The 25,774-nt window shown below is 45.6% G+C and overlaps 2 protein-coding genes across 2 annotated transcripts in view; one reads left to right on the top strand and one right to left on the bottom strand.

Annotated features, from left to right (window-relative positions):
* rdh12 (retinol dehydrogenase 12) overlaps positions 1 to 14,843 on the bottom strand; it is a 19,986-nt gene extending 5,143 nt beyond the window's left edge. Inside the window, exons 1-6 of the mRNA XM_084143899.1 lie at positions 14,604 to 14,843; positions 13,462 to 13,580; positions 11,237 to 11,392; positions 10,983 to 11,087; positions 10,174 to 10,383; positions 8,253 to 8,442 (exon numbers count right to left, since the gene is read on the bottom strand). Of these exons, the coding sequence (XP_084000025.1) occupies positions 8,253 to 8,442; positions 10,174 to 10,383; positions 10,983 to 11,087; positions 11,237 to 11,392; positions 13,462 to 13,580; positions 14,604 to 14,680 (857 nt within the window). The 5' untranslated portion in view covers positions 14,681 to 14,843. The remainder of the gene's footprint in view (positions 1 to 8,252; positions 8,443 to 10,173; positions 10,384 to 10,982; positions 11,088 to 11,236; positions 11,393 to 13,461; positions 13,581 to 14,603) is intronic.
* Positions 14,844 to 15,267: 424 nt separating this feature from the next.
* Positions 15,268 to 25,033, top strand: vti1b (vesicle transport through interaction with t-SNAREs 1B). The gene is made up of 7 exons (XM_084143682.1): positions 15,268 to 15,533; positions 18,945 to 19,003; positions 20,615 to 20,809; positions 21,036 to 21,209; positions 22,948 to 23,009; positions 23,488 to 23,613; positions 24,187 to 25,033. Exons 1-6 carry the CDS (start codon positions 15,437 to 15,439, stop codon positions 23,579 to 23,581), a joined length of 681 nt encoding a protein of 226 aa, XP_083999808.1. The 5' UTR covers positions 15,268 to 15,436; the 3' UTR covers positions 23,582 to 23,613; positions 24,187 to 25,033.
* The last annotated feature ends 741 nt before the right edge of the window (positions 25,034 to 25,774 follow it).

Here is a 25,774-nt window from a genome sequence, read left to right on the forward strand (position 1 = left end):
GTCTGCCTTCTGTCTGGTGAGTGGGTGAGTTTGGAGCGAGGAGTAGATGTCTGCCTTCTGTCTGGTGAGTGGGTGAGTTTGGAGCGAGGAGTAGATGTCTGCCTTCTGTCTGGTACTTTAGTTTCCATTATTCATTTAATTAGGCCCATTCAGTTGTAATATTTATCCACAGTAACCTCTAGTTTATACTTTCTAACATTAGGATATGTTGTTTCTATTTTGAAGGACTTCAAAATGTATTAACGGATGTTTTAGGTAGGCAATCCATACTGTAAAATGTATTTTAGTTTTTCTTGGAATAGAAACGCCATATAATATAAAATCAATATTATTTCAACTAAAATATCAGAAATAAATTGTGAATAATAATTGTCTTTTTTTCATTAAAAAAAAGGGAATAAATGATATCAAACTGCAGCTGTGAAATGATTTGCGCACACAAGCCCCAACAAGCTTCACATGTGCGTTGAGAGTGGGAAAATGCGCTCTACAAACTAAATATTATTATTATAAAACAGAAAGATACACATGTAAAAGTGTCCGTTATTATTGTTATTAGTATTATTATTGTTTTGATTGGAGAAAGAAAACTAGGCTGTAAACAACAATAAACAAACAATAATAAATATAAAACAAACCTGTTTAAAATAAAGGTGCAATAAACCTTGGTGAACTATACTGAACAAAAATAAACGCAACATGTAAAGTGTTGGTCCGATGTTTCATGAGCTGAAATAAAAGATCTCAGGAATGTTCAATACGCACAAGAAGCTTATTTCTCTCAAATTTTGAGCACAAATTTGTTTACCTCCCTGTTAGTGAGCATTTCTCCTTTGCCAAGATAATCCATCCACCTGACAGGTGTGGCATATCAAGAAGCTGATTAAAAACAGCATGATCATTACACAGGTGCACCTTGTGCTGGGGACAATAAAAGGCCACTCTAAAATGTGCAGTTTTATCACACAACACAATGCCACAGATGTCTCAAGTTTTGAGGGAGCATGAAATTGGCATGCTGACTGCAGGAATGTCCACCAGAGCTGTTGCCAGAGAATTGAAGGTTCATTTTTCACCCATAAGCCACCTCTAACGTCATTTTAGAGAATTTGGCAGTATGTCCAACCGACCTCACAACAGCAGACCACGTGTAACCACGCCAGCCCAAGACCTCCACATCTGGCTTCTTCACCTGCGGGATCGTCTGAGACCAGCCACCCGGACAGCTGATGAAACTGAAGAGTATTTCTGTCTGTAAAAAAGCCCTTTTGTGTGGTAAAACTCATTCTGATTGGCTGGGCCTGGCTCCCAAGTGGGTGGGCCTATGCCCTCCCAGGCCCACCCATGGCTGCACCCCTGCCCAGTCATGTGAAATCCATAGATTAGGGACTAATTAATTTACTTCAATTGACTGATTTCCTTATATGAACTGTAACTCAGTAAAATCTTTAATTGTTTTTAAAATTGTTGAGATTGTTGGGTTTATATTTTTGTTCCGTATATTTACAGTAGATATATACAAAATAATACATATAGGAGCAAATCAGCCTGAATATCAGGACGCACAACTGCAACGCGTTTCGACTACTAATTCATACTCGCATGGCATCTGAAACTGTTTTTTAAAAGATTGCAACTCCTCTGTCCCCACGAAGTGTGTGTTTAGGGCTCGATCTATGTTAATTCCTCCTGGACCTATTGACCCAGCTGACCTATTGACCCAGCTGACCTATTGACCCAGCTGACCTATTGACCTGTGCTGTGGATACCTAATGACAAGCTAAAGGCGATGTCAGGAATAAAGGTTCCGTATTGACTGACCTTCATGTCCTAAAGTAATGATGGACTGTCGTTTCTCTTTGCTTATTTGATCTGTTCTTGCCATAATATGGACTTGATCTTTTACCAAATAGGGCTATCTTCTGTATACCCCCCCTACCTTGTCACAACACAGCTGATTGGCTCAAACGCATTAAGGAAAGAAATTCCACAAATTAACAAAGCACACCTGTTAATTGAAATGCATTCCAGGTGACTACCTCATGAAGCTGGTTGAGAGAATGCCAAGAGTGTGCAGAGCTGTCAAGGCAAAGGGTGGCTATTTGAAGAATCTCAAATATAAAATATATTTTGATTTGTTTAACACTTTTTTGGTTACTACATGATTCCATATGTTTTATTTCATAGTTTTAATGTCTTCACTATTATTCTACAATGTAAAACATTTTTTAAATAAAGAAAAACCCTTGAATGAGTAGGTGTGTCCAAACTTTTGACTGGTACTGTATATACAGTGGCTTGTGAAAGTATTCACCCCCCTTGGCATTTTTCCTATTTTGTTGCCTTACAACCTGGAATTAAAATTGATTTTTTGGGGGGGTTTCTATCATTTGATTTACACAACAAGCCTACCACTTTGAAGATGCAAAATCATTTTGGGGGCAAAACAAACAAGAAATATGTAAATAAAAACAGAGAACTTGAGCGTGCATAACTATTCACCCCCCCAAAGTCAATACTTTGTAGAGCCACCCTTTTCAGCAATTACAGCTGCAAGTCTCTTAGGGTATGTCTCTATAAGCTTGGCACATCTAGCCACTGGGATTTTTGCCCATTCTTCAAGGCAAAACTGCTCCAGCTCCTTCAAGTTGGATGGGTTCTCCTGGTGTACAGCAATCTTTAAGTCATGCCACAGATTCTCAATTGGATTGAGGTCTGGGCTTTGACTAGGCCATTCCAAGACATTTAAATGTTTCCCCTTAAACCACTCGAGTGTTGCTTTAGCAGTATGCTTAGGGTCATTGTCCTGCTGGAAGGTGAACCTCCGTCCCAGTCTCAAATCTCTGGAAGACTGAAACAGGTTTCCCTCAAGAATTTCCCTTTATTTAGCGCCATCCATCATTCCTTCAATTCTGACCAGTTTCCCAGTCCCTGCCGATGAAAAACATCCCCGCAGCATGATGCTGCCACCACCATGCTTCACTGTGGGGATGTTGCTCTCGGGGTGATGAGAGGTGTTGGGTTTGCGCCAGACATAGCGTTTTCCTTGATGGCCAAAAAGCTCAATTTTAGTCTCATCTGACCAGAGTACCTTCTTCCATATGTTTGGGGAGTCTCCCACATGCCTTTTGGCGAACACCAAACGTTTTTGCTTATTTTTCCTTTAAGCGATGGCTTTTTTCTGGCCACTCTTCCGTAAAGCCCAGCTCTGTGGAGTGTACGGCTTAAAGTGGTCCTATGGACAGATACTCCAATCTCCGCTGTGGAGCTTTGCAGCTCCTTCAGGGTTATCTTTGGTCTCTTTGTTGCCTCTCTGATTAATGCCCTCCTTGCCTGGTCCAGGAGTTTTGGTAGGTGGCCCTCTCTTGGCAGGTTTGTTGTGATGCCATATTCTTTCAATTTTTTAATAATGGATTTAATTGTGCTCTGTGGGATGTTCAAAGTTTCAGATATTTTTTTATAACCCAACCCTGATCTGTACTTCTCCACAACTTTGTCCCTGACCTGTTTGGAGAGCTCCTTGGTCTTCATGGTGCCGCTTGCTTGGTGGTGCCCCTTGCTTAGTGGTGTTGCAGACTCTGGGGCCTTTCAGAACAGGTGTACATATACTGAGATCATGTGACACTTAGATTGCACACAGGTGGACTTTATTTAACTAATTATGTGACTTCTGAAGGTAATTGCACCAGATCTTATTTAGGGGCTTCATGGCAAAGGGGGTGAATACATATGCACGCACCACTTTTCCATTATTTATTTTTTAGAATTTTTAGTTATTTTCACTTTTTTGTGTATGTCCATTACATGAAATCCAAATAAAAATCAATTTAAATTACAGGTTGTAATGCAACAAAATAGGAAAAATGCCAAGGGGGATGAATACTTTTGCAAGGCACTAGGAGGGGAAGAGTTTTATACAGTCACTGGGAGGGAGAGGAGGGGAAGAGTTGCATACAGTCAAGGCAAATGTTGTTATAACACAAACTGTCCATTCGTGGTGATTATAGAATGTTTGTACAAAGCATTGATGTTGCAAGAACATTTCTAAAACACATTTAATCTGTTCTTTAAAGGTTCCCTGAATGTTTCATTATGTTGTGGGAACCGTCTGGTGAGAACTTTGTGGGGGATCACTAAAGATATGTTCCCAAAACACAAAAACTGTCCAGTTGTGCTGACATTCAGATAATGTTTGTATCAGGTTGCACAAAGCATTCCTTTGATGTTGCAAGAATGACGACAGGAACAGCCTTTCCGAATTCTTTAAAAGGTTCCCAGAACATGTAATTAGGTTGTGGGAACAGTGTGGGTACATTACAAGAGAGAGGTTCCCAAAACACAAAATATGCTTAGTTGTGATGACATTCATAAAATGTTGTAATAATAAAATAAGTCTTTCTATTATGTTCATATTTGTTTTAGGTTTAACGTAATATTCCGTTGATGTTCACACAATATACATTTTACCCTGTCAAAGTAATGTATAGACCAGTGCCGTTTTAAGATTAGGGAGGACTATTTCTTTTTTTAATGAGCATTGCCTTATTTCTATTACAGCATATTGGATGACTGTCATTCATATTCCATTCACCCAGTTCAATGTAACAGCGATAGGTTTAGGCTACTACATGATACTCAAATTTTCCCTATACCCATCATGAGATTGCTACAACCTAGCCTATGAATTAAAGTTTACAACGTAGGTGCACAGAGGTCGAGATGCAAATTTGATTTACAGACAGTGACACATTCAATACCGCCTTGCACACTCTTGCCTGCATCTAGCTGATCTATGGTGTAATTATTAGTCCAAACAGTTGTTTTGCAAATAAAACAAAAAATTCAGGTAATTCCATCCTGTTACTTTCCATTTGCTTCCATTTAAGCAACGTTCGGCGGAATGAATACATCAACCACACACACAGTTCACTTTCATAGCAGCCATACAAACAGCATCATCACATCTACATGATAATTTTACTCGTTGTAGAATCTCTTCTCGCATCTATGCGCTCTCCTCCTCTCACATTTTCCCTTCGCTTGTGGACTTCAGTGCACAACACAACAGCTGTCTGTGACCAGGCGAAAAAACCTCTCCAAGCCAAACCTTTATACCATAACCGCTAACCGCTACACACAGCCTACATTGTTGTCACCATATTAGCTAACGTCATAGTCAACAAACTAGAACTAACGCGTTAGTTAACCCACAATCCAATCCATGTGTACAATCACGCAGTAGTGTACAGCAAGCGGTTTAGCAGTTACGCCGGCACGCCCCAGTGGCAATGAATTAATAAAACCGTGATCTTCCAAAATCTTGGAAGAGTTGGAGTGTTGGATAGCCTTAGCCAGCTAGCTAACATACATGGCATTCCTCTCTGAGTTAGGTTGTTGAGTAGGCTAAATTAGCTACATTAGCTAGCTAAGTATGTGAAAGGGAAAAATACACCAAATATAAATCTCTGCTGCTTCTCCTTCATTTTTTAGATAATGTGTTCAAAACTGTTCAACTGTTGTCTCTCTCTCTTCGAGTCAACTAAACTCCAAAAAAAAAAAAAAAGTCCCTTTTTCAGGACCCTGTCTTTCAAAGATAATTCGTAAAAATCCAAATAACTTCACAGATCTTCATTGTAAAAGGGTTTAAACACTGTTTCCCATGCTTGTTCAATGAACCATAAACAATTAATGAACATGCACCTGTGGAACGGTCGTTAAGACACTAACAGCTTACAGACGGTAGGCAATTAAGGTCGCAGTTATGAAAACTTAGGACACTAAAGAGTCCTTTCTACTGACACCAAAAGAAAGATGCCCAGGGTCCCTGCTCATCTGCGTGAACGTGCCTTAGGCATGCTGCAAGGAGGCATGAGGACTGCAGATGTGGCCAGGGCAATAAATTGCAATGTCCGTACTGTGAGACGCCTAAGACAGCGCTACAGGGAGACAGGACGGACAGCTGATCGTCCTCGCAGTGGCAGACCACGTGTAACAACACCTGCACAGGATCGGTACATCCGAACATCACACCGGCGGGACAGGTAGAGGATGGCAATAACAACTGCCCGAGTTACACCAGGAACGCACAATCCCTCCATCAGTGCTCAGACTGTCTGCAATAGGCTGAGAGGGGCTGGACTGAGGGCTTGTTGTAAGGCAGGTCCTCACCAGCCATCACCGGCAACAACGTCGCCTATGGGCACAAACCCACCGTCGCTGGACCAGACAGGACTGGCAAAAAGTGCTCTTCACTGACAAGTCGCGGTTTTGTTTCACCAGGGGTGATGGTTGGTTGGATTGGCGTTTATCGTCGAAGGAATGAGCATTACACTGAGGCCTGTACTCTGGAGCGGGATCGATTTGGAGGTGGAGGGTCCGTCATGGTCTGGGGCGGTGTGTCACAGCGTCATCGGACTGAGCTTGTTGTCATTGCAGGCAATCTGAACGCTGTGCGTTACAGGGAAGACATCCTCCTCCCTCATGTGGTACCCTTCCTGCAGGCTCATCCTGACATGACCCTCCAGCATGACAATGCCACCACCCATACTGCTCGTTCTGTGCGTGATTTCCTGCAAGACAGGAATGTCAGTGTTCTGCCATGGCCAGCGAAGAGCCCGGATCTCAATCCCATTGAGCACGTCTGGGACCTGTTGGATCGGAGGGTGAGGGCTAGGGCCATTCCCCACAGAAATTTCTGGGAACTTGCAGGTGCCTTGGTGGAAGAGTGGGGTAACATCTCACAACAAGAACTAACAAATCTGGTGCAGTCCATGAGGAGGAGATGCACTGCAGTACTTAATGCAGATGGTGGCCACACCAGATACTGATTGTTACTTTTGATTTTGACCCCCTCTTTGTTCAGGGACACATTATTCCATTTCTGTTAGACACATGTCTGTGGAACTTGTTCAGTTCATGCCTCAGTTGTTGAATCTTGTTATGTTAATACAAATATTTACACATGTTAAGTTTGCTGAAAATAAACGCAGTTGACAGTGAGAGGACGTTTTCATTTTTTTCTGAGTTTATATTAGGGTTAGGTACTAGTCTCTCCAGTTCATGCTGCAAGAGCTCTGATAGGTTGGAGGACGTCCTCCTGAAGTCGTCATAATTATTGTGCAAGTCTATGGAAGGGGGTGAAAACCATGAGCCTCCTAGGTTTTGTATTGAATTCAATGTACCCAGAGGAGGATGGAAAATAGCTGTCCTCCGGCTACACCATTGTGCTACCCTACAGAACACCTTATTGAAAAACAGTATGTTTTAATCCGTTATTTGGTGACGGGAATATATTTAGTGTAGTTTATCTAAAAAGGATAACTTTTTTTATATTTCACTTTTAATTTTTATGAAATTCCTCGTCTTCCTCCTCTGAGGAGCCTCCACTGGTATAGATAGGTGTAATCTAGGGCCAAGTGTGTTGATTTTCAATCCGAGGGTATCCTTATATTGACACACTTCTTGAATTATGCAACAGAACGTGACAACAGTAATTAGTGAGGCAGTCTAGACAGTGCAGGTAAGCCTAGACAGAGCACGATTTTGGTGGTGGCAGCCCTGTTCCACCCATTTATGTTAATCTATTAAAATATGCAAATATACCCCATGTATTTATGCAAATGAAGCACATAATTTTCTTGATTTTAATCCAAACATTTTTTTTTTATATGCCTGATACCATTAGAAAATGTATATATGAGTGCATTCTAGGAAAATAAAAGTGAAATGTTACAATAAATTGAATGCCTGAATTCCAACTCTTATGTGCTATAATTCAGTCAATATCTGATGGATTATAAAAAAAAATTTTTTACATTTTTTGTCATTTAGCAGACGCTCTGATCCAGTTAGTGCATACATAATTTTTTTATTTTTCATACCCCCCGTGGGAATCGAACCCACAACCCTGGCGTTGCAAACGCCATGCTCTACCAACTGAGCTACATCCCCTGCCGGCCATTCCCTCCCCTACCCTGGACGACGCTGGGCCAATTGCGCGCCGCCCCATGGGGTCTCCCGGTTGCGGCCGGCTACGACAGAGCCTGGATTCGAACCAGGATCTCTAATGGCACAGCTAGCACTGCGATGCAGCGCCTTAGACCACTGCGCCACTCGGGAGGCTGTAAAAATTCAAAAAGTTTGGAGTATCTTCATCCATTGTCCAACTGCATTTATTAGAATTATTTTGAATCGAACCTGGGTCAGGGGCTGAATGTGCTGAACTACATACTGTAGCATAATCTCTCCCTCACCTGAAGTGTTTCCCGGTGAGGGAGTGCAGCTCCTCCGCCACGGCACAGTAGATGGATGTCTGGGCCCCCTCCCGAGGGCTCTTCAGGAACAAGGAGAACAGAGAGAACAGCAGAGACATGATGGTGGAGTGGCGGACCAGCTCCGAGCGCACCGACCCCGGGTGGACAGAGTTCACTGTCACACTGGAACCTGGGTGGGAGGGACGAGGAAGGGAAGTGTGTTACCATGGGGACAGGGTTTCTCCAAGATCTTCCTCTGTGTGAGGACATTTTAGATGACCGTATGTTGCTAAGTAACTTCCCAACTGTAATTTTGCCTTTCTGATCGTGTATTTTGTGTTTGTTTTCTGACTGGAACTCTTCACTAAATCGGTTTCACTTCTGTGTTAAATAATCCATTATTCAATGCATGTGGCAGGTTGCCATTCTCTCTCAACCCCCCCCCCCAGCCTACAGTGAGGGAAAAAAGTATTTGATCCCCTGCTGATTTTGTACATTTGCCCACTGACAAAGACATGATCAGTCTATCATTTTAATGGTAGGTTTATTTGAACAGTGAGAGACAGAATAACAACAAAGAAATCCAGAAAAACGCATGTCAAAAATGTTATAAATTGATTTGCATTTTAATGAGGGAAATAAGTATTTGACCCCTCTGCAAAACATGACTTAGTACTTGGTGGCAAAACCCTTGTTGGCAATCACAGAGGTCAGACGTTTCTTGTAGTTGGCCACCAGGTTTGCACACATCTCAGGAGGGATTTTGTCCCACTCCTCTTTGCAGATCTTCTCCAAGTCATTAAGGTTTCCAGGCTGACGTTTGGCAACTCAAACCTTCAGCTCCCTCTACAGATTTTCTATGGGATTAAGGTCTGGAGACTGGCTAGGCCACTCCAGGACCTTAATGTCCTTCTTCTTGAGCCACTCCTTTGTTGACTTGGCCGTGTGTTTTGGGTCATTGTCATGCTGGAATACCCATCCACGACCCATTTTCAATGCCCTGTCTGAGGGAAGGAGGTTCTCACCCAAGATTTGACGGTACATGGCCCCGTCCATCGTCCCTTTGATGCGGTGAAGTTGTCCTGTCCCCTTAGCAGAAAAACACCCCCAAAGCATAATGTTTCCACCTCCATGTTTGACGGTGGGATGGTGTTCTTGGGGTCATAGGCAGCATTCCTCCTCCTCCAAACACGGCGAGTTGAGTTGATGCCAAAGAGCTCGATTTTGGTCTCATCTGACCACAACACTTTCACCCAGTTCTCTGAATCATTCAGATGTTCATTGGCAAACTTCAGACGGCCCTGTGTATGTGCTTTCTTGAGCAGGGGGACCTTGTGGGCGCTGCAGGATTTCAGTCCTTCACGGTGTAGTGTGTTACCAATTGTTTTCTTGGTGACTATGGTCCCAGCTGCCTTGAGATCATTGACAAGATCCTCCCGTATAGTTCTGGGCTGATTCCTCACCGTTCTCATGATCATTGCAACTCCACGAGGTGAGATCTTGCATGGAGCCCCAGGCCGAGGGAGATTGACAGTTATTTTGTGTTTCTTCCATTTGCGAATAATCGAGAGAGAAACTTCCCTCGCTCTTCCCCCTCCCACTCCCCTTCCCCCCCTCCCCCTCCCCCCTTCCCTTCCCTCTCCCCCCTCCCCTTTCCCCCCTCCCCTTCCCTCTCCCCCTCCCCCCTTCCCTCTCCCCTTCCCTCTCGCCCCTCCCCTTCCCCTTCCCTCTCCCCCTCCCTCTCCCCTTCCCTCTCGCCCCTCCCCTCCCCTTCCCCTTCCCTCTCCCCCTCCCTCTCCCCTTCCCTCTCCCCTTTCCTTCCCTCTCCCCTCTCCCCTTCCCTCTCCACCTCCCTCTCCCCTTCCCTCTCCACCTCCCTCTCCCCTTCCCTCTCCACCTCCCTCTCCCCTTCCCTCCCTACCTTTGAGTCTGCGGGCCAGCTCCCTAGCGAACAGGACGTTGGCCAGCTTGCTCTGGCAGTATGCGAGGCCGCTGTTGTAGCTGCCCTGGCTGAGGAGGTCATGGAAGCGGATCCAGCCAAAGTTATGAGCCAGGGAGGAAACCACGACGATACGGGCCGGAGCGCTGCGTTTCAGCAGACCAATCAGGAGGTATGTCAACAAGAAGTGACCTATCAGGAGTAAAACAACGACAATGCAATCAGTTGCCTTGTCAGAAAGTAAATAATATGGATTATGGTGAATTTAACACTGAGTTTAATGGAATTGAAGGGCACCTTTGTAGGGTGCAACTTTGTATTACTTAGACTAGGTGCCTTCCCTCATGTCTATTAATATGGAATAGAGGTGCTACAACTCTTCATAGATGAGTGATGTAGACATTATATACAATAATAATAATAATAATAATAATAATAATAATATGCCATTTAGCAGACGCTTTATCCAAAGCGACTTACAGTCATGTGCGCATACATTTTTACGTATGGGTGGTCCCGGGGATCGAACCCACTACCCTGGCGTTACAAGCGCCATGCTCTACCAATTGAGCTACAGAGGTCTGCTTTAGTGTCTGAATACAGTATATACTGATGTCTGAAGTCAGTCCGCTGTGTAGTGTAACGGTCTCGTGATGAGGTAGCCTTGCCTGCGACTTCAAAAATCAGCCCAAGAGAGGATTTCCTATTGTGCTAAAGGGTCAAGACGTTTGTTTCTCCCGTAGGAGTCCTTGGTTCGGATCCCACCCGTGACATAAGTCTCTCCGTCTCACCCAGGTGGTTGACCCCCAGCTGCATCTCAAAGCCGTCGTTGGTCTTCATGTAGGGACACATCATGACCCCGGCATTGTTGATCAGGATGTGGAGGTGGTTGACCTCTACAGGGGGTCAGAGTCAATATTATACAGTTTGTTACAGAGCAGTAAACACATTATAATACGAGTGCTTGTTAATAACTAATAACGCTATAATAAATACTGTAATGATGAGTGCCGTTTGGGACACATCCATGGAGTTGAAGGTTTACCTCGGAGGAAGCGTTGTGCGAAGGCCCGTATGGAGCTGGTATCAGCCAGGTCCAGCTCTCGGACCTCTACGTTTGCCTTGCAGTAGATGCGTCGTATCGATGCTGCGGCCTCCTCACCCTTCTCCACATCTCTGCACGCCATGATCACCCTCGCACCTGGCAATAGACAATAATCAATAACCAATCATCTGCATAATTGACACAGTTCCTTTAAAGACCACCTATCCTCTTCCTTTACTTATTGTTGAGGTCGTGAAGGACAGGCGGTAAGGACAGGCGGTAAGGACAGGAGGTAAGGACAGGAGGTAAGGACTGGAGGTAAGGACAGGAGGTAAGGACAGGCGGTAAGGACTGGAGGTAAGGACAGGCGGTAAGGACAGGAGGTAAGGACAGGAGGTAAGGACAGGAGGTAAGGACAGGAGGTAAGGACTGGAGGTAAGGACTGGAGGTAAGGACTGGAGGTAAGGAGGTAAGGACAGGAGGTAAGGACTGGAGGTAAGGACTGGAGGTAAGGACAGGAGGTAAGGACTGGAGGTAAGGACTGGAGGTAAGGACTGGAGGTAAGGACTGGAGGTAAGGACAGGCGGTAAGGACAGGCGGTAAGGAGGTAAGGACTGGAGGTAAGGACAGGAGGTAAGGACTGGAGGTAAGGACTGGAGGTAAGGACAGGCGGTAAGGACTGGAGGTAAGGACTGGAGGTAAGGACAGGCGGTAAGGACTGGAGGTAAGGACTGGAGGTAAGGAGGTAAGGACAGGAGGTAAGGACTGGAGGTAAGGACTGGAGGTAAGGACTGGAGGTAAGGACTGGAGGTAAGGACAGGAGGTAAGGACAGGCGGTAAGGACTGGAGGTAAGGACTGGAGGTAAGGACTGGAGGTAAGGACTGGAGGTAAGGAGGTAAGGACAGGAGGTAAGGACTGGAGGTAAGGACTGGAGGTAAGGACTGGAGGTAAGGACTGGAGGTAAGGACAGGAGGTAAGGACTGGAGGTAAGGACTGGAGGTAAGGACTGGAGGTAAGGAGGTAAGGACAGGAGGTAAGGACTGGAGGTAAGGACTGGAGGTAAGGACTGGAGGTAAGGACTGGAGGTAAGGACAGGCGGTAAGGACAGGAGGTAAGGACTGGAGGTAAGGACAGGAGGTAAGGACAGGAGGTAAGGACTGGAGGTAAGGAGGTAAGGACTGGAGGTAAGGAGGTAAGGACTGGAGGTAAGGACTGGAGGTAAGGACTGGAGGTAAGGACTGGGGGTAAGGACAGGAGGTAAGGACTGGAGGTAAGGACTGGAGGTAAGGAGGTAAGGACTGGAGGTAAGGAGGTAAGGACTGGAGGTAAGGACTGGAGGTAAGGACTGGAGGTAAGGACAGGAGGTAAGGACTGGAGGTAAGGACAGGAGGTAAGGACTGGAGGTAAGGAGGTAAGGACTGGAGGTAAGGACTGGAGGTAAGGACTGGAGGTAAGGACTGGAGGTAAGGACTGGAGGTAAGGACTGGGGGTAAGGACTGGAGGTAAGGAGGTAAGGACTGGAGGTAAGGACAGGAGGTAAGGACTGGAGGTAAGGACAGGAGGTAAGGACTGGGGGTAAGGACTGGGGGTAAGGACTGGAGGTAAGGACTGGAGGTAAGGAGGTAAGGACTGGAGGTAAGGAGGTAAGGACTGGAGGTAAGGACAGGAGGTAAGGACTGGAGGTAAGGACTGGAGGTAAGGACAGGAGGTAAGGACTGGAGGTAAGGACAGGAGGTAAGGACTGGAGGTAAGGACAGGAGGTAAGGACTGGAGGTAAGGACAGGAGGCAAGGACAGGAGGTAAGGACTGGAGGTAAGGACTGGAGGTAAGGACTGGAGGTAAGGACAGGAGGTAAGGACAGGAGGTAAGGACAGGAGGTAAGGACAGGAGGTAAGGACAGGAGGTAAGGAGGTAAGGACAGGAGGCAAGGACAGGAGGTAAGGACAGGAGGTAAGGACAGGAGGTAAGGACAGGCGGTAAGGTCAATAATGAGGCCACACTATGAATGACTATTAGGATGAAGACCATGTGTGCGTCCCAAATGGGACTATATGCACTCCTGTTGACCAAAGGGCACTAAATAAGGAAAAGGTTCCATTTGAGACAGCCTGTTTCTTTAATGGTTTCTTTCCTTCATCTCCAATGGCAATATCTTTGTGATGATGAATGTAAGGAGGCAAAGGACCACGTCTGACTATCAGCCCTGTATGTGTCAGTCAGTCACCTCTGATAGCCAGGTCCAGGGCAGTCTCCTTCCCAATACCAGTGTTGGCTCCAGTAATCAGGACCGTCTTCCCGTCCAGCCGGGCCATAGACGTACATGCTCCACCAGCAGAGTATTTCCTGACAGACAGGAAATATATCTGTGTTATTATCTCAAATCCAACGTATATAGCTGTCCTGTCTGTCCTGGTAAGGTTGGCACTGGCGTATTGTTAAAGTCCACACAGGCTGCGTTACAAATGGTACCCTATTCTCCATTTATTTATTCTTTATTTAACCTTTATTTAACTAGGCAAGTCAGTTAAGAACAAATTCTCTAGAACAAATTCTTATTTACAATGAAGGCCTACCCCGGCCAAACCCGGACGACACTGGGCCAATTGTGCGCCGCCCTATGGGACTCCCAATCACGGCTGGTTGTGATACAGCCTGGAATCGAACCAGGGGGTGTGTAGTGACGCAGCGCCTTAGACCGCTGCGCCACTCGGGAGCCCATATAGTGCAATACTTTGACCAGGGCCCATATAGTGCACTATATTGGGAATAGGGTGCAACCCAGACTACACAGAATAGAGATTACGGTTTTAAAATAGTATTATTTTTTTTAGAGTGGAGTTGATTATTATTTAATACTATTATTTACTATTTAACATGCAACATATTGTTACTAAATATGCAAGGATCACTCTGGCAACAATGATCGAAAGTGAACTCGTCCAACACAGTCACACCACGACACCGCCCACGCGCCCAACGCATAATCAGGAAATGATAGCGCTCGAGCCTACTCAATTTCATTATTCAGCGTACGGGTAGCCTATATTGACAAATGGACAATATTCAATTTACAGTGCATTTAGAGCCTTAATTCCACACAACAACAACACATGAATGTTATACTGAAGAAGGTTGTCTTCATTATGGAAAATAGTGTTTCTATAGGCTTTATTATTGCAGGAGAAGAAGAAGAGTCATCATCAACACTGAAGTCGATTCATTCAGCAACCCAATTGCCAGTCACAATCTCTTCGTCTTTCGGTAGCCTGACAATCATTGTTCGACTAATTAGGCAATATGAGATGCCAAGCGTAGAAGCAGATGGTGTATCGGCTATAGCCTTGAACATACAGCGCTTATTCTTACCTAATGTGGGGTGCGAATAAAACCATGAGCAGTGCAACCACCCCAAGACCTGCGACAATTAATACGAGAACCATCATGACACGGATCCGCTCTCTCGTAGTTCTTCTTCACTGCTGTTCCGTCATGGCTCGGTTCTCCGGTTCTGTGTTCCACCGACCGACGGCTGATCTGAGATGTCAAAGCTTTATGGTGAAGTGTAGGTGGATGGGTTGTGTCACAGATGCTCGTTCAATGGACCCTGGGATTGTAGTTTTATTCCACCGATTAATTATGGAAATTAAAATTTAAAAAGTGTTTTAAAGAAAACAAAAACTAAAGTGCAGTTGAATCTAATAGCTGCTATTTGGTTTGTAAGATACTAGTCTATATCTTCACTCTCAAATGAAAACAATAATTGATCTGAAAGAAGGTAAAGATATCAGTAATTGATTATTACAAAAACTACGTTGACCACAATGCACCAGTGAAAGTTGCCCTTTCAATGCCCGTATATAAATATCTGGCATATTATTTCAATTTGACCACACATTTTTTTTTAACTATTATTCATATTAGGAAAATCAACATACCCTGCCGACAGACATTTAAGTTACTTTGATTTTAAAAGCATGTACTTGACTTCCATTTCATTCGTGATAATTGGGCAGGATATCGCTAGACACGTGACACACGATCACCAGAATGCGGAAAGAGTCTCGAGGATCTTATTAGGGGTTTACGGTTTGTCAACAAAGCGTATCATCGGTAAATGTAACCGTTTCATTTTCTTTTGTGTTGTCAAGAAAGGAACGGACGATTCAAAACACAAAACCTGCCGCTAAAATAAAAGCAGAATGTCATCGGAAGAGTTTGAAAAGCTGCAGGAGATCTACAAATCCCTTTATGACGAACTGAAGTTGATGCCCGACAGATTACTGAAATGTCAAGGAGGTAAAAAAAAAAAAAAAACAGTTGAAGTTAAATCTGTAACTGTAAATATATGTATTTTGCATTCTAAATACCTCTCCAATACACTACCATCAGCTGACCCCCACCCTGTTGTCTTAGCTTAGTTTTACTTCTGCTTAGTGATAAGGTAGCTGGGCCGAGCAGATGCGTGTCGTGAACAACATTGGCGCGAACAACAATAGTGGAATCGGCGGTTCGTCTTTAAAATAAAAGTCCCCCCATTGAAACTGATTCAAACGGATGATGAAAATAGTGGAGTCATGCCACACTTGCACTAGATGATGCTAAACAAGGTTGGAATGTTGTTATAGAAATTAAACAAAAGACAATTAGTTAATTTGACAAACACAAAAAAATCGGTTGAAATCGAACTCTGGATGTATAGACTTTGCATTGGGGGAATACATCTAGTGGAAAGCCTTCCCAGAAGAGTGGAGGCTGATATAGCAGCAAATGGGGGACCAACTCCATATTAATGCCCGTGATTTTGGAATGAGATGTTGGACGAGCAGGTGTCCACATCCTTTTGGTCATGTAGTGTATATTGCAATGTACACAGCCTTACCAATGGATCTTGGGTCCATGAAATGGGATGTCAGCCTACTCATTGACGACCACAAAACGCAACTGTGAAGAGTTTTCACAATATTAGCGTTGTAGCTCTAATTGCAGGATTTTAACTGTGGGAAATCAACCTCACAATACAGTGTAATGTGTGTATTGGACATTGATATTGTACAGCTTTACCTATGGACCTGGGGACCATGAAGCCTCAGGGAACTACAGACCCCACACAACAGAAAACATTATTCCTGTTGTAATTATTGGGTATATTAAATGCAGGTGGGTTAAACATGGATTTTAATTTGTGGCTTTCACCCCCATTTCATGGACCCAAGATCACAGTGAAATGCTTCCAGAGAGCGAGAGAGAGAGCAAGAGAGAGAGCGAGAGAGAGAGCGAGAGAGAGAGAGAGAGAGATTATAAGACATAGCAGTGGGTTGGATGATACTTTTCTTGTCAATCATCTTTTAAAAAAACGTATACTTAAAAACTAGAAATCAACCCAATCCTTCATCGTTAACACAATGGAAAGGTCAAATGCTTTTATTATCTAAATATTGAAAGTGTGTGGGCAACAGAGAGAGACAATGGTGCAGTGTGAGGCCATGTGGCGGAGAGTGATGCGGGCGCTGGAGGCAGGTGTGTGAGGCCATGTGGCGGAGAGTGATGCGGGCGCTGGAGGCAGGTGTGTGAGGCCATGTGGCGGAGAGTGATGCGGGTGCTGGAGGCAGGTGTGTGAGGCCATGTGGCGGAGAGTGATGCGGGCGCTGGAGGCAGGTGTGTGAGGCCATGTGGCGGAGAGTGATGCGGGCGCTGGAGGCAGGTGTGTGAGGCCATGTGGCGGAGAGTGATGCGGGCGCTGGAGGCAGGTGTGTGAGGCCATGTGGCGGAGGGTGATGCGGGCGCTGGAGGCAGGTGTGTGAGGCCATGTGGCGGAGAGTGATGCGGGCGCTGGAGGCAGGTGTGTGAGGCCATGTGGCGGAGAGTGATGCGGGCGCTGGAGGCAGGTGTGTGAGGCCATGTGGCGGAGAGTGATGCGGGCGCTGGAGGCAGGTGTGTGAGGCCATGTGGCGGAGAGTGATGCGGGCGCTGGAGGCAGGTGTGTGAGGCCATGTGGCGGAGAGTGATGCGGGCGCTGGAGGCAGGTGTGTGAGGCCATGTGGCGGAGAGTGATGCGGGCGCTGGAGGCAGGTGTGTGAGGCCATGTGGCGGAGAGTGATGCGGGCGCTGGAGGCAGGTGTGTGAGGCCATGTGGCGGAGAGTGATGCGGGCGCTGGAGGCAGGTGTGTGAGGCCATGTGGCGGAGAGTGATGCGGGCGCTGGAGGCAGGTGTGTGAGGCCATGTGGCGGAGAGTGATGCGGGCGCTGGAGGCAGGTGTGTGAGCAGGGGGGTCTGGCCAGGTGTGATGTCGTTGATGTATGTTTTGTTAAAAGAATATATACAGTAGCAGCAGCGTATGCGATGAGTCAAAGGGTCAATGCCGATAGTCCAGGCAGCTAGTTGGTTAACTATTTAACTAACTATGTAGCAGTCTTATGGCTTGGGAGTAGAAGCTATTCAGGGTCCTGTTGGTTCCAGACTTGGAGCTCCGGTACCGCTTGCCGTGCGGTAGCAGAGAGAACAGTCTATGACTCGGGGGGCTGAAGTCTTTGACAATTTGTAGGGCCTTCCTCTGACACCGCCTGGTATAGAGGTCCTGGATGGCAGAAAGCTTGGCCCCAGTGACGTACTGGGCCGTACGCACTACCCTCTGTAGCGCATTAAGAAGGAAAGAAATTAGTGATGTGGACACAGAGGAACGTGAAGCTTTCGACCCGCTCCACTACAGCCCCGTCGATGAGAATAGGGGCGGGCTCTGCCCTCATTTCCTGTAGTTCACGATCAGCTCCTTTTGTCTTGCTGACGTTGAGGGAGAGGTTGTTGTCCTGGCACCACACTGCCAGGTCTCTGACCACCTCCCCTATAGGTTGTTTCATTGTCCTTGGTGATCAGGCCAACCACTGTTGTGTCGTCATCAAACTTAATGATGGTATTGGAGTTGTGCGTGGCCAACGCAGTTGTGGGTGAACAGGGATTACAGGAGGGGATACCCCATTTCATGGACCCCAAGATCCATAGGTAAGGCTGTGTACATTGCAATACAAGTATGCCCCCCTTTGCAAATCCTGAAGTCTATAAATCCACAGTGCGATTTCGACAGATTTTTTTCAAATTTAACAAATTATTGACTTTTGTTTAATTTATGTAACAGCATTCCAACAATGTTTAGCATGATTTAGTACGATTAGGGTCGGGGGTGATACCAGTATCGCGATACTCGTTAGTATCATGGCAAGGAAACAAAACACGAAGCGGATTTAACTTCTTTAGGAAAACAGCCCTAATGTTGGAAACAAACATGTTGTCATCCACAGTCACATCTATTTATGTTCCAAAATATATAGCACAAAATATTTTACTTGAAGCAGGTTTTTAAAGGATCAAATAGTTTGGTTAGCTTCGTTTTTTCATTTTTGCCATGGAAAAAATATTGCGATACTGGTATTTTCCCAGCCCTAGTACAATTATGGCATGATTTCACTATTCTCATCCGTTTTGCGTCAGTTTCAGTGGGGGACTTTTATTTTGAAGCCGAACAGCTATTCCACTATTGTTGCTCAAGCTAATGCTGTTCATGACACACTGGTGCCTAGCTGCAGACGCTAGTCGCCTACTTATGCTAGCATATCATAATGAACATAGAAAATATTTTCTAAGTAAACTGACACCAAGCACAATAGTGCAGCTCAGCCTTTAAAAAGTGAATACAGAGGTGTTCCTGTTTACAGAGGAGAAGAAGAGGTTGGTGAGGACTTTTGATGAGAGACATGGAGAGGCAGTGGAAGTGGTAAGTGGTACTGTGACATTTTATTTTCCATTGTATAGGTTAGCTTTTTCTAATGAATCTGTCACAAGTCTGATCTGTATCGATCTAGCTGAAATTTCTAGCAGATTATTATAAATGTTCACCAGCGGGCACTAGGGATCTGTGGTGGTTTACTAATAACATTGATAAGATAGAAATGCTACTGGCATAGAGTTTTTAAGGAATTACACTACAGTTCAAAAGTTTGGGGTCACTTAGAAATGTCCTTGTTTTCGAAAGAAAAGCAATATTTTTGTCCATTAAAATAACATCAAATTGATCAGAAATACAGTGTAGACATTGTTAATGTTGTAAATGGCTATTGTAGCTGGAAATGGCTGATTTTAATTTTTTTTGAATATCTACATAGGCGTACAGAGGCCCATTATCAGCAACCATCAGTCCTGTGTTCCAATGGCATGTTGTGTTTGATAATCCAAGTTTATCGTTTTAAAAGGCTAATTGATCATTAGAAAACCCTTTTGCAATTATGTTAGCACACTTGAAAACTGTTGTACTGATTAAAGAAGCAATAAAACTGGCCTTCTTGAGACTAGTTGAGTATCTGGAGCATCATCAATTTTGGTTTCGATTACAGGATCAAAATGGCCAGAAACAAATAACTGTCTTCTGAAACTCATCAGTCTATTCTTGTTCTGAGAAACACCAGTCTCAACGTCAACAGTGCAGAGGCGACTCCGGGATGCTGACCTTCAAGGCAGAGTTGCAAAGAAAAAGCCATATCTCAGACTGGCCAATAAAAATAAAAGTTTAAGATGGCCAGTCTGAGATATGGCTTTTTCTTTGCAACTCTGCCTAGAAGGTCAGCATCCCGGAGTCGCCTCTTCACTGTTGACGTTGAGACTGGTGTTTTGCGGGTACTATTTAATGAAGCTGCCAGTTGAGGACCTGTGAGGCGCCTGTTTCTCAAACTAGACACTAATGTATTTGTCCTCTTGCTCAGTTGCGCTTCGGGGCCTCCCACTCCTCTTTCTATTCTGGTTAGAGCCAGTTTGCGCTGTTCTGTGAAGGGAGTAGTACACAGCGTTGTACGAGATCTTCAGTTTCTTGGCAATTTCCTGCATGGAATAGCCTTAATTTCTCAGAACAAGAATAGACTGACGGGTTTCAGAAGAAAAGTTCTTTGTTTCTGGCCATTTTGATCCTGTAATCGAACCCACAATTGCTGATGCTCCAGATACTCAACGAGTCTCAAGAAGGCCAGTTTTATTGCTTCTTTAATCAGCACAACAGTTTTCAGCTGTGCTAACAGCAAGAACTTTGAAAGTTTCTTCAAGTGCGTGACCACGCATTAGGTTGCACTACTGTTATTTTACTGCTGCTCTTTAATTAATTAATCTTTAATTTTTTTTAGTTATCTATTTTTTACTTAACACTTATTGTTGGTTAAGGGCTTGTCAGTAAGCATTTCACTGTAAGGTCTACCTACACCTGTTGTATTTGGCGCATGTGGCAAATAAAATTTGATTTGAAGTTTAAAAAAAATGAAATAAAATAAAAAGCCTGGAGAAGAGGAACAGACCATTTTAGGGGGGTATGAAATGACTCGTGTTTCTCCTGGTGGATCTCCAGCTGCAGGCCATGGAGCAGGAGTTGATCGGTGCTCCATCGTCCTACCGTAACACCATCTCCACCAAACTGCGTCTGTACCGCAGAGACCTGGGGAAGCTCCAGAGAGAGGTGAAGAGCTCTGACCTGTCCTCCTCCTCCTCTACCCGGCCAGCAGAGGGCGCCTACGGCGTCTACTCCTCTCAGAACGAACACAGTGTGAGTTTAGACTGACTTACATGGTCTGGGGTCAGTTTAGCATTTCTCCCCACTAATGGTTAAGGTTAGAACTTGGGGAAGGGAAGCTGATCCTAGATAAATAATATATTCAGGGCTACGTTCGCCTGACAGCTTATTGCACTTTCCGTGCAGGGATTGATTGATTTATTAATTGATGATTGATTGATTGATTGATTGTTGATTTTATGTTATCTGTTTGTTTCAGACCCAGCTTCAGTCTCAGAGGACCTTGCTGCTCCAGGGACACGAGCACCTGAACAACGCCAGTCAGAGTATCGAGAGGAGTCAGCGCATCGCTGCGGAGACGGACCAGATCGGCGTGGACATCATCGAGGAGCTGGGAGACCAGAGAGAACAGCTGGACCGCACCAGAGACCGAGTGAGTGGGATTGGGGAAGCTCTGGAGACGTAAGGCTCTGAGTGTGAAGGGGTTGGGGGAAGGGTTCGTTTTCTCAGAGTAGGAGTGCTGATCTGGGAGCAGTTTAGCCTTTTGGATCATAATGAATGAGGTTATATGGACAGAACCTAGTTCAGCACTTCTAATCTGAGATGCTTTGTGGATACGGACCCTTGGTGTCAGAACTATGGCAGCCTGGTCCCAAGTCTTCCACTACACTGGTTATATCTGGCTATCCAGACCTCCTCCTCCACTACACTGGTTATATCTGGCTATCCAGACCTCCTCCTCCACTACACTGGTTATATCTGGCTATCCAGACCTCCTCCACTACACTGGTTATATCTGGCTATCCAGACCTCCTCCATCACTACACTGGTTATACCTGGCTATCCAGACCTCCTCCTCCACCTCACTGGTTATACCTGGCTATCCAGACCTCCTCCACCACTACACTGGTTATATCTGGCTATCCAGACCTCCTCCACCACTACACTGGTTATACCTGGCTATCCAGACCTCCTCCACCACTACACTGGTTATATCTGGCTATCCAGACCTCCTCCACCACGACACTGGTTATATCTGGCTATCCAGACCTCCTCCACCACTACACTGGTTATATCTGGCTATCCAGACCTCCTCCACCACTACACTGGTTATATCTGGCTATCCAGACCTCCTCCTCCACAACACTGGTTATATCTGGCTATCCAGACCTCCTCCACAACACTGGTTATATCTGGCTATCCAGACCTCCTCCACAACACTGGTTATATCTGGCTATCCAGACCTCCTCCTCCACAATACTGGTTATATCTGGCTATCCAGACCTCCTCCACCACTACACTGGTTATATCTGGCTATCCAGACCTCCTCCACCACTACACTGGTTATATCTGGCTATCTAGACCTCCACCACCACAATACTGGTTATATCTGGCTATCCAGACCTCCTCCACCACTACACTGGTTATATCTGGCTATCCAGACCTCCTCCACCACAATACTGGTTATATCTGGCTATCCAGACCTCCTCCACAACACTGGTTATATCTGGCTATCCAGACCTCCTCCACCACTACACTGGTTATATCTGGCTATCCAGACCTCCTCCACCACAATACTGGTTATATCTGGCTATCCAGACCTCCTCCACCACAATACTGGTTATATCTGGCTATCCAGACCTCCTCCACAACACTGGTTATATCTGGCTATCCAGACCTCCTCCACCACTACACTGGTTATATCTGGCTATCCAGACCTCCTCCACCACAATACTGGTTATATCTGGCTATCCAGACCTCCTCCACCACAATACTGGTTATATCTGGCTATCCAGACCTCCTCCACCACAATACTGGTTATATCTGGCTATCCAGACCTCCTCCACCACAATACTGGTTATATCTGGCTATCCAGACCTCCTCCACCACAATACTGGTTATATCTGGCTATCCAGACCTCCTCCACCACAATACTGGTTATATCTGGCTATCCAGACCTCCTCCACAATACTGGTTATATCTGGCTATCCAGACCTCCTCCACCACAATACTGGTTATATCTGGCTATCTAGACCTGTCAGATCATTAAATATCAAGGGGAGGCAGCAAATTGAGACTGTCTTGGAATCATAACCATCAGAGTTCTAGAAGAGGAGAAGATGTTGCATTTTGATGACCTCTTGTTGTCTTTGTTGTGGTCCACCTGTTAGCTGGTCAACACTGGGGAGAACCTCAGCCGGAGCAGGAAGATCCTGCGAGCCATGTCTCGCCGGTGAGTCCCATCAGCTGTGCTGTCTTGTCAGGTCGGTCTTGTCAGGTCGGTCTTGTCAGGTCGGTCTTGTCAGGTCGGTCTTGTCAGGTCGGTCTTGTCAGGTCGGTCTTGTCAGGTCGGTCTTGTCAGGTCGGTCTTGTCAGGTCGGTCTTGTCAGGTCGGTCTTGTCAGGTCGGTCTTGTCAGGTCGGTCTTGTCAGGTCGGTCTTGTCAGATTGGTCTCACAAGACAGCACTGTTACACTATATCCATAATAATGAATGCACTCACTGACTGTAAGTGGCTCTGGATAAGAGCGTCTGCTAAATGACTAAAATGTAAATGTAAATCCATGTCCTCAGGTTAGTGTAAAATGTTTTTATTTATACAGGTTATTCTAAATTTGAGAACTATTTTGCAAAGAGAGGCGTTTTTCTTCAGTTTGTTGAATCTGTCCTCTGCCATTGAGTTGCTGTGTCTGTCTCTCCTCCCTTTTTTAGACTGATGACCAACAAGCTGATGTTATCAGTCATCATTCTGATGGAGCTGGCCATTCTGGGTGCTGTCGTCTACCTCAAGTTCTTCCGCAAGTAGTAGGCCCGCTGACTCATCAACAAGCAATACAGGTCACACAGCACTGGGCAAAGCTCTCCTCTCCTCTCCCCTGTCCTCTCCCCTCCCCCCTCTCCCCTCTCCCCTGTCCTCTCTCCCCTCTCCCCTGTCCTCTCTCCCCTCTCCCCTCTCCCCTGTCCTGTCCTCTCCCCCCCCCGTCCTCTCCCCTCCCCCTGTCCTCTCGCCTCTCCCCTCCCCTGTCCTCTCTCCTCTCCCCTCTCCCCTCCCCTGTCCTCTCTCCTCCCCTCTCCCCTGTCCTGTCCTCTCCCCCCCCGTCCTCCCCCCTCTCCCCTCCCCTGTCCTCTCTCCTCTCCCCTCCCCTCCCCTGTCCTCTCTCCTCCCCCCTCTCCCCTCCCCTGTCCTCTCTCCTCTCCCCTCTCCTCTCCCCTCCCCTCTCCTCTCTCCCCTGTCCTGTCCTCTCTCTTCTCTGTTCACCTATACCCCATTGTGCTGTTCCTGACCAGAGCTAAACCACTAAACTTGTGATATATCCCTGGGCCTGGGGAGTGCTCATGAGGACACAACACTGTTTTCTTGACTGAAGATGAGGAACAATGTGAGAAAGAGTGACTGTTTCTGTTCGTTAGGACGGGAGTGTATCCAAGACTCGACGAGCCGCGTTTCAAGCCAGGATGTATGGACCAGGCCAAGCCCAGGGACGGTATATTAATAATGGACATGGATATGATCCAGACTTGTTAATGCGTAATGCGCTGTCTGATCCAGGAGTGAACTTCCATGGTTCTGTTCCGCACACTTTTATCATGGAGAAGTGTCTGCAGTCATTTATTTACTGACTCGGGTTACTGTGTAGGATTGATTTTTGTGTATGTCTCAGGTCCGAGCATTAAGGCCTCAAATCCACCCTCCCCTTATTCTAGTCTTGAAATAGAACTCTACTGCTTTCGACATTGTTATGACAACCTTGCCGGGCTGAGCAGTTGAAGGATGAGGGTTTATCAATACTAACTAGTCTTTCATTGAAATGCATGAAATTTAAAATATGCATTCTCCATAAATGAAATCACTCTATAGAAATACCTTTGACATGTACTAACAATAACAAAAAGTAAATGAATTGATATAAAAGTGGTTTTGTAAATGTATTTTTGTATTGTGTTTTATCTTTGGTACTGCCTCTCTGTGGCCAAAGCTGAGAAGTTGAAAGAAGACCCGGGGTTAGGGACAGAAATACTGATAACATTCAGCACCGTTTTGAGAACAGGTTTTCAAAGGGCTATAGTCCAGCTAACGTGGCAAAATAATATGAAAATAAATGTGAAGTGTTAAGCATGAACTTGTGATTTTAAGATCATGTGTTTATATTATTGAAATGTACTATTAAAGTTAAGCTAATTCTTACCCTACAATCTATCTGCAATATTAAAGCTGATCTACCCCCTACATAAAAAAATAATAAAAATCTTACCCTCAGCATGTCTCCGTGTCTGATAGGCAGTCCACTAAAGTTGATAATGTGTCTGACACAGGTGTAGTGATTACACGCTAAACAGGGACAGAGGACACGGGTGTAGTGATCACACGCTAAACAGGGACAGAGGACACGGGTGTAGTGATTACACACGGGACAGGGACAGAGGACACGGGTGTAGTGATTACACACGGGACAGGGACAGAGGACACGGGTGTATCAGAGGTAGGCTAAAGAGAGGAAGACTATGATTGAAGCCAGATCTACTCAGGGTTTTCTAAAGCTAGCCAGCTTCAGTTGGCATCACATTCCAGCTCAGGCTTCATTCGTACTACGATGGTGGATATCGCTCGACCGCTTGCTGACAACTAGCAGGCTTTTAACTACGTGTGTATGTCGCACGTGGCTAGTTGAACGCCGAACCCTTCACTGAGACAATGCTGAAACATCAATCCATGGGAGAGTCAGTGCTGCTAGTTGAACGCCGAACCCTTCACTGAGACAATGCTGAAACATCAACCCATGGGAGAGTCAGTGCTACTAGTTGAACACCGAACCCTTCACTGAGACAATGCTGAAACATCAACCCATGGGAGAGTCAGTGCTACTAGTTGAACACCGAACCCTTCACTGGGACAATGCTGAAACATCAACCCATGGGAGAGTCAGTGCTGCTAGTTGAACGCCCAACCCTTCACTGAGACAATGCTGAAACATCAACCCATGGGAGAGTCAGTGCTGCT

Source organism: Coregonus lavaretus, assembly GCF_964263955.1.
Source record: "Coregonus lavaretus genome assembly, chromosome: 27".
Lineage (NCBI taxonomy): Eukaryota > Metazoa > Chordata > Actinopteri > Salmoniformes > Salmonidae > Coregonus > Coregonus lavaretus.

Excerpts from the sequence above, each read along its gene's own strand:
- vti1b (XM_084143682.1), top strand. The coding sequence starts at position 15,437 with ATGTCATCGGAAGAGTTTGAAAAGCTGCAGGAGATCTACAAATCCCTT. Across the intron at positions 15,534-18,944 it reads ATTACTGAAATGTCAAGGAG|AGGAGAAGAAGAGGTTGGTG; the intron begins GTAAAAAAAAAA and ends TCCTGTTTACAG. Across the intron at positions 20,810-21,035 it reads CCTCTCAGAACGAACACAGT|ACCCAGCTTCAGTCTCAGAG; the intron begins GTGAGTTTAGAC and ends TGTTTGTTTCAG.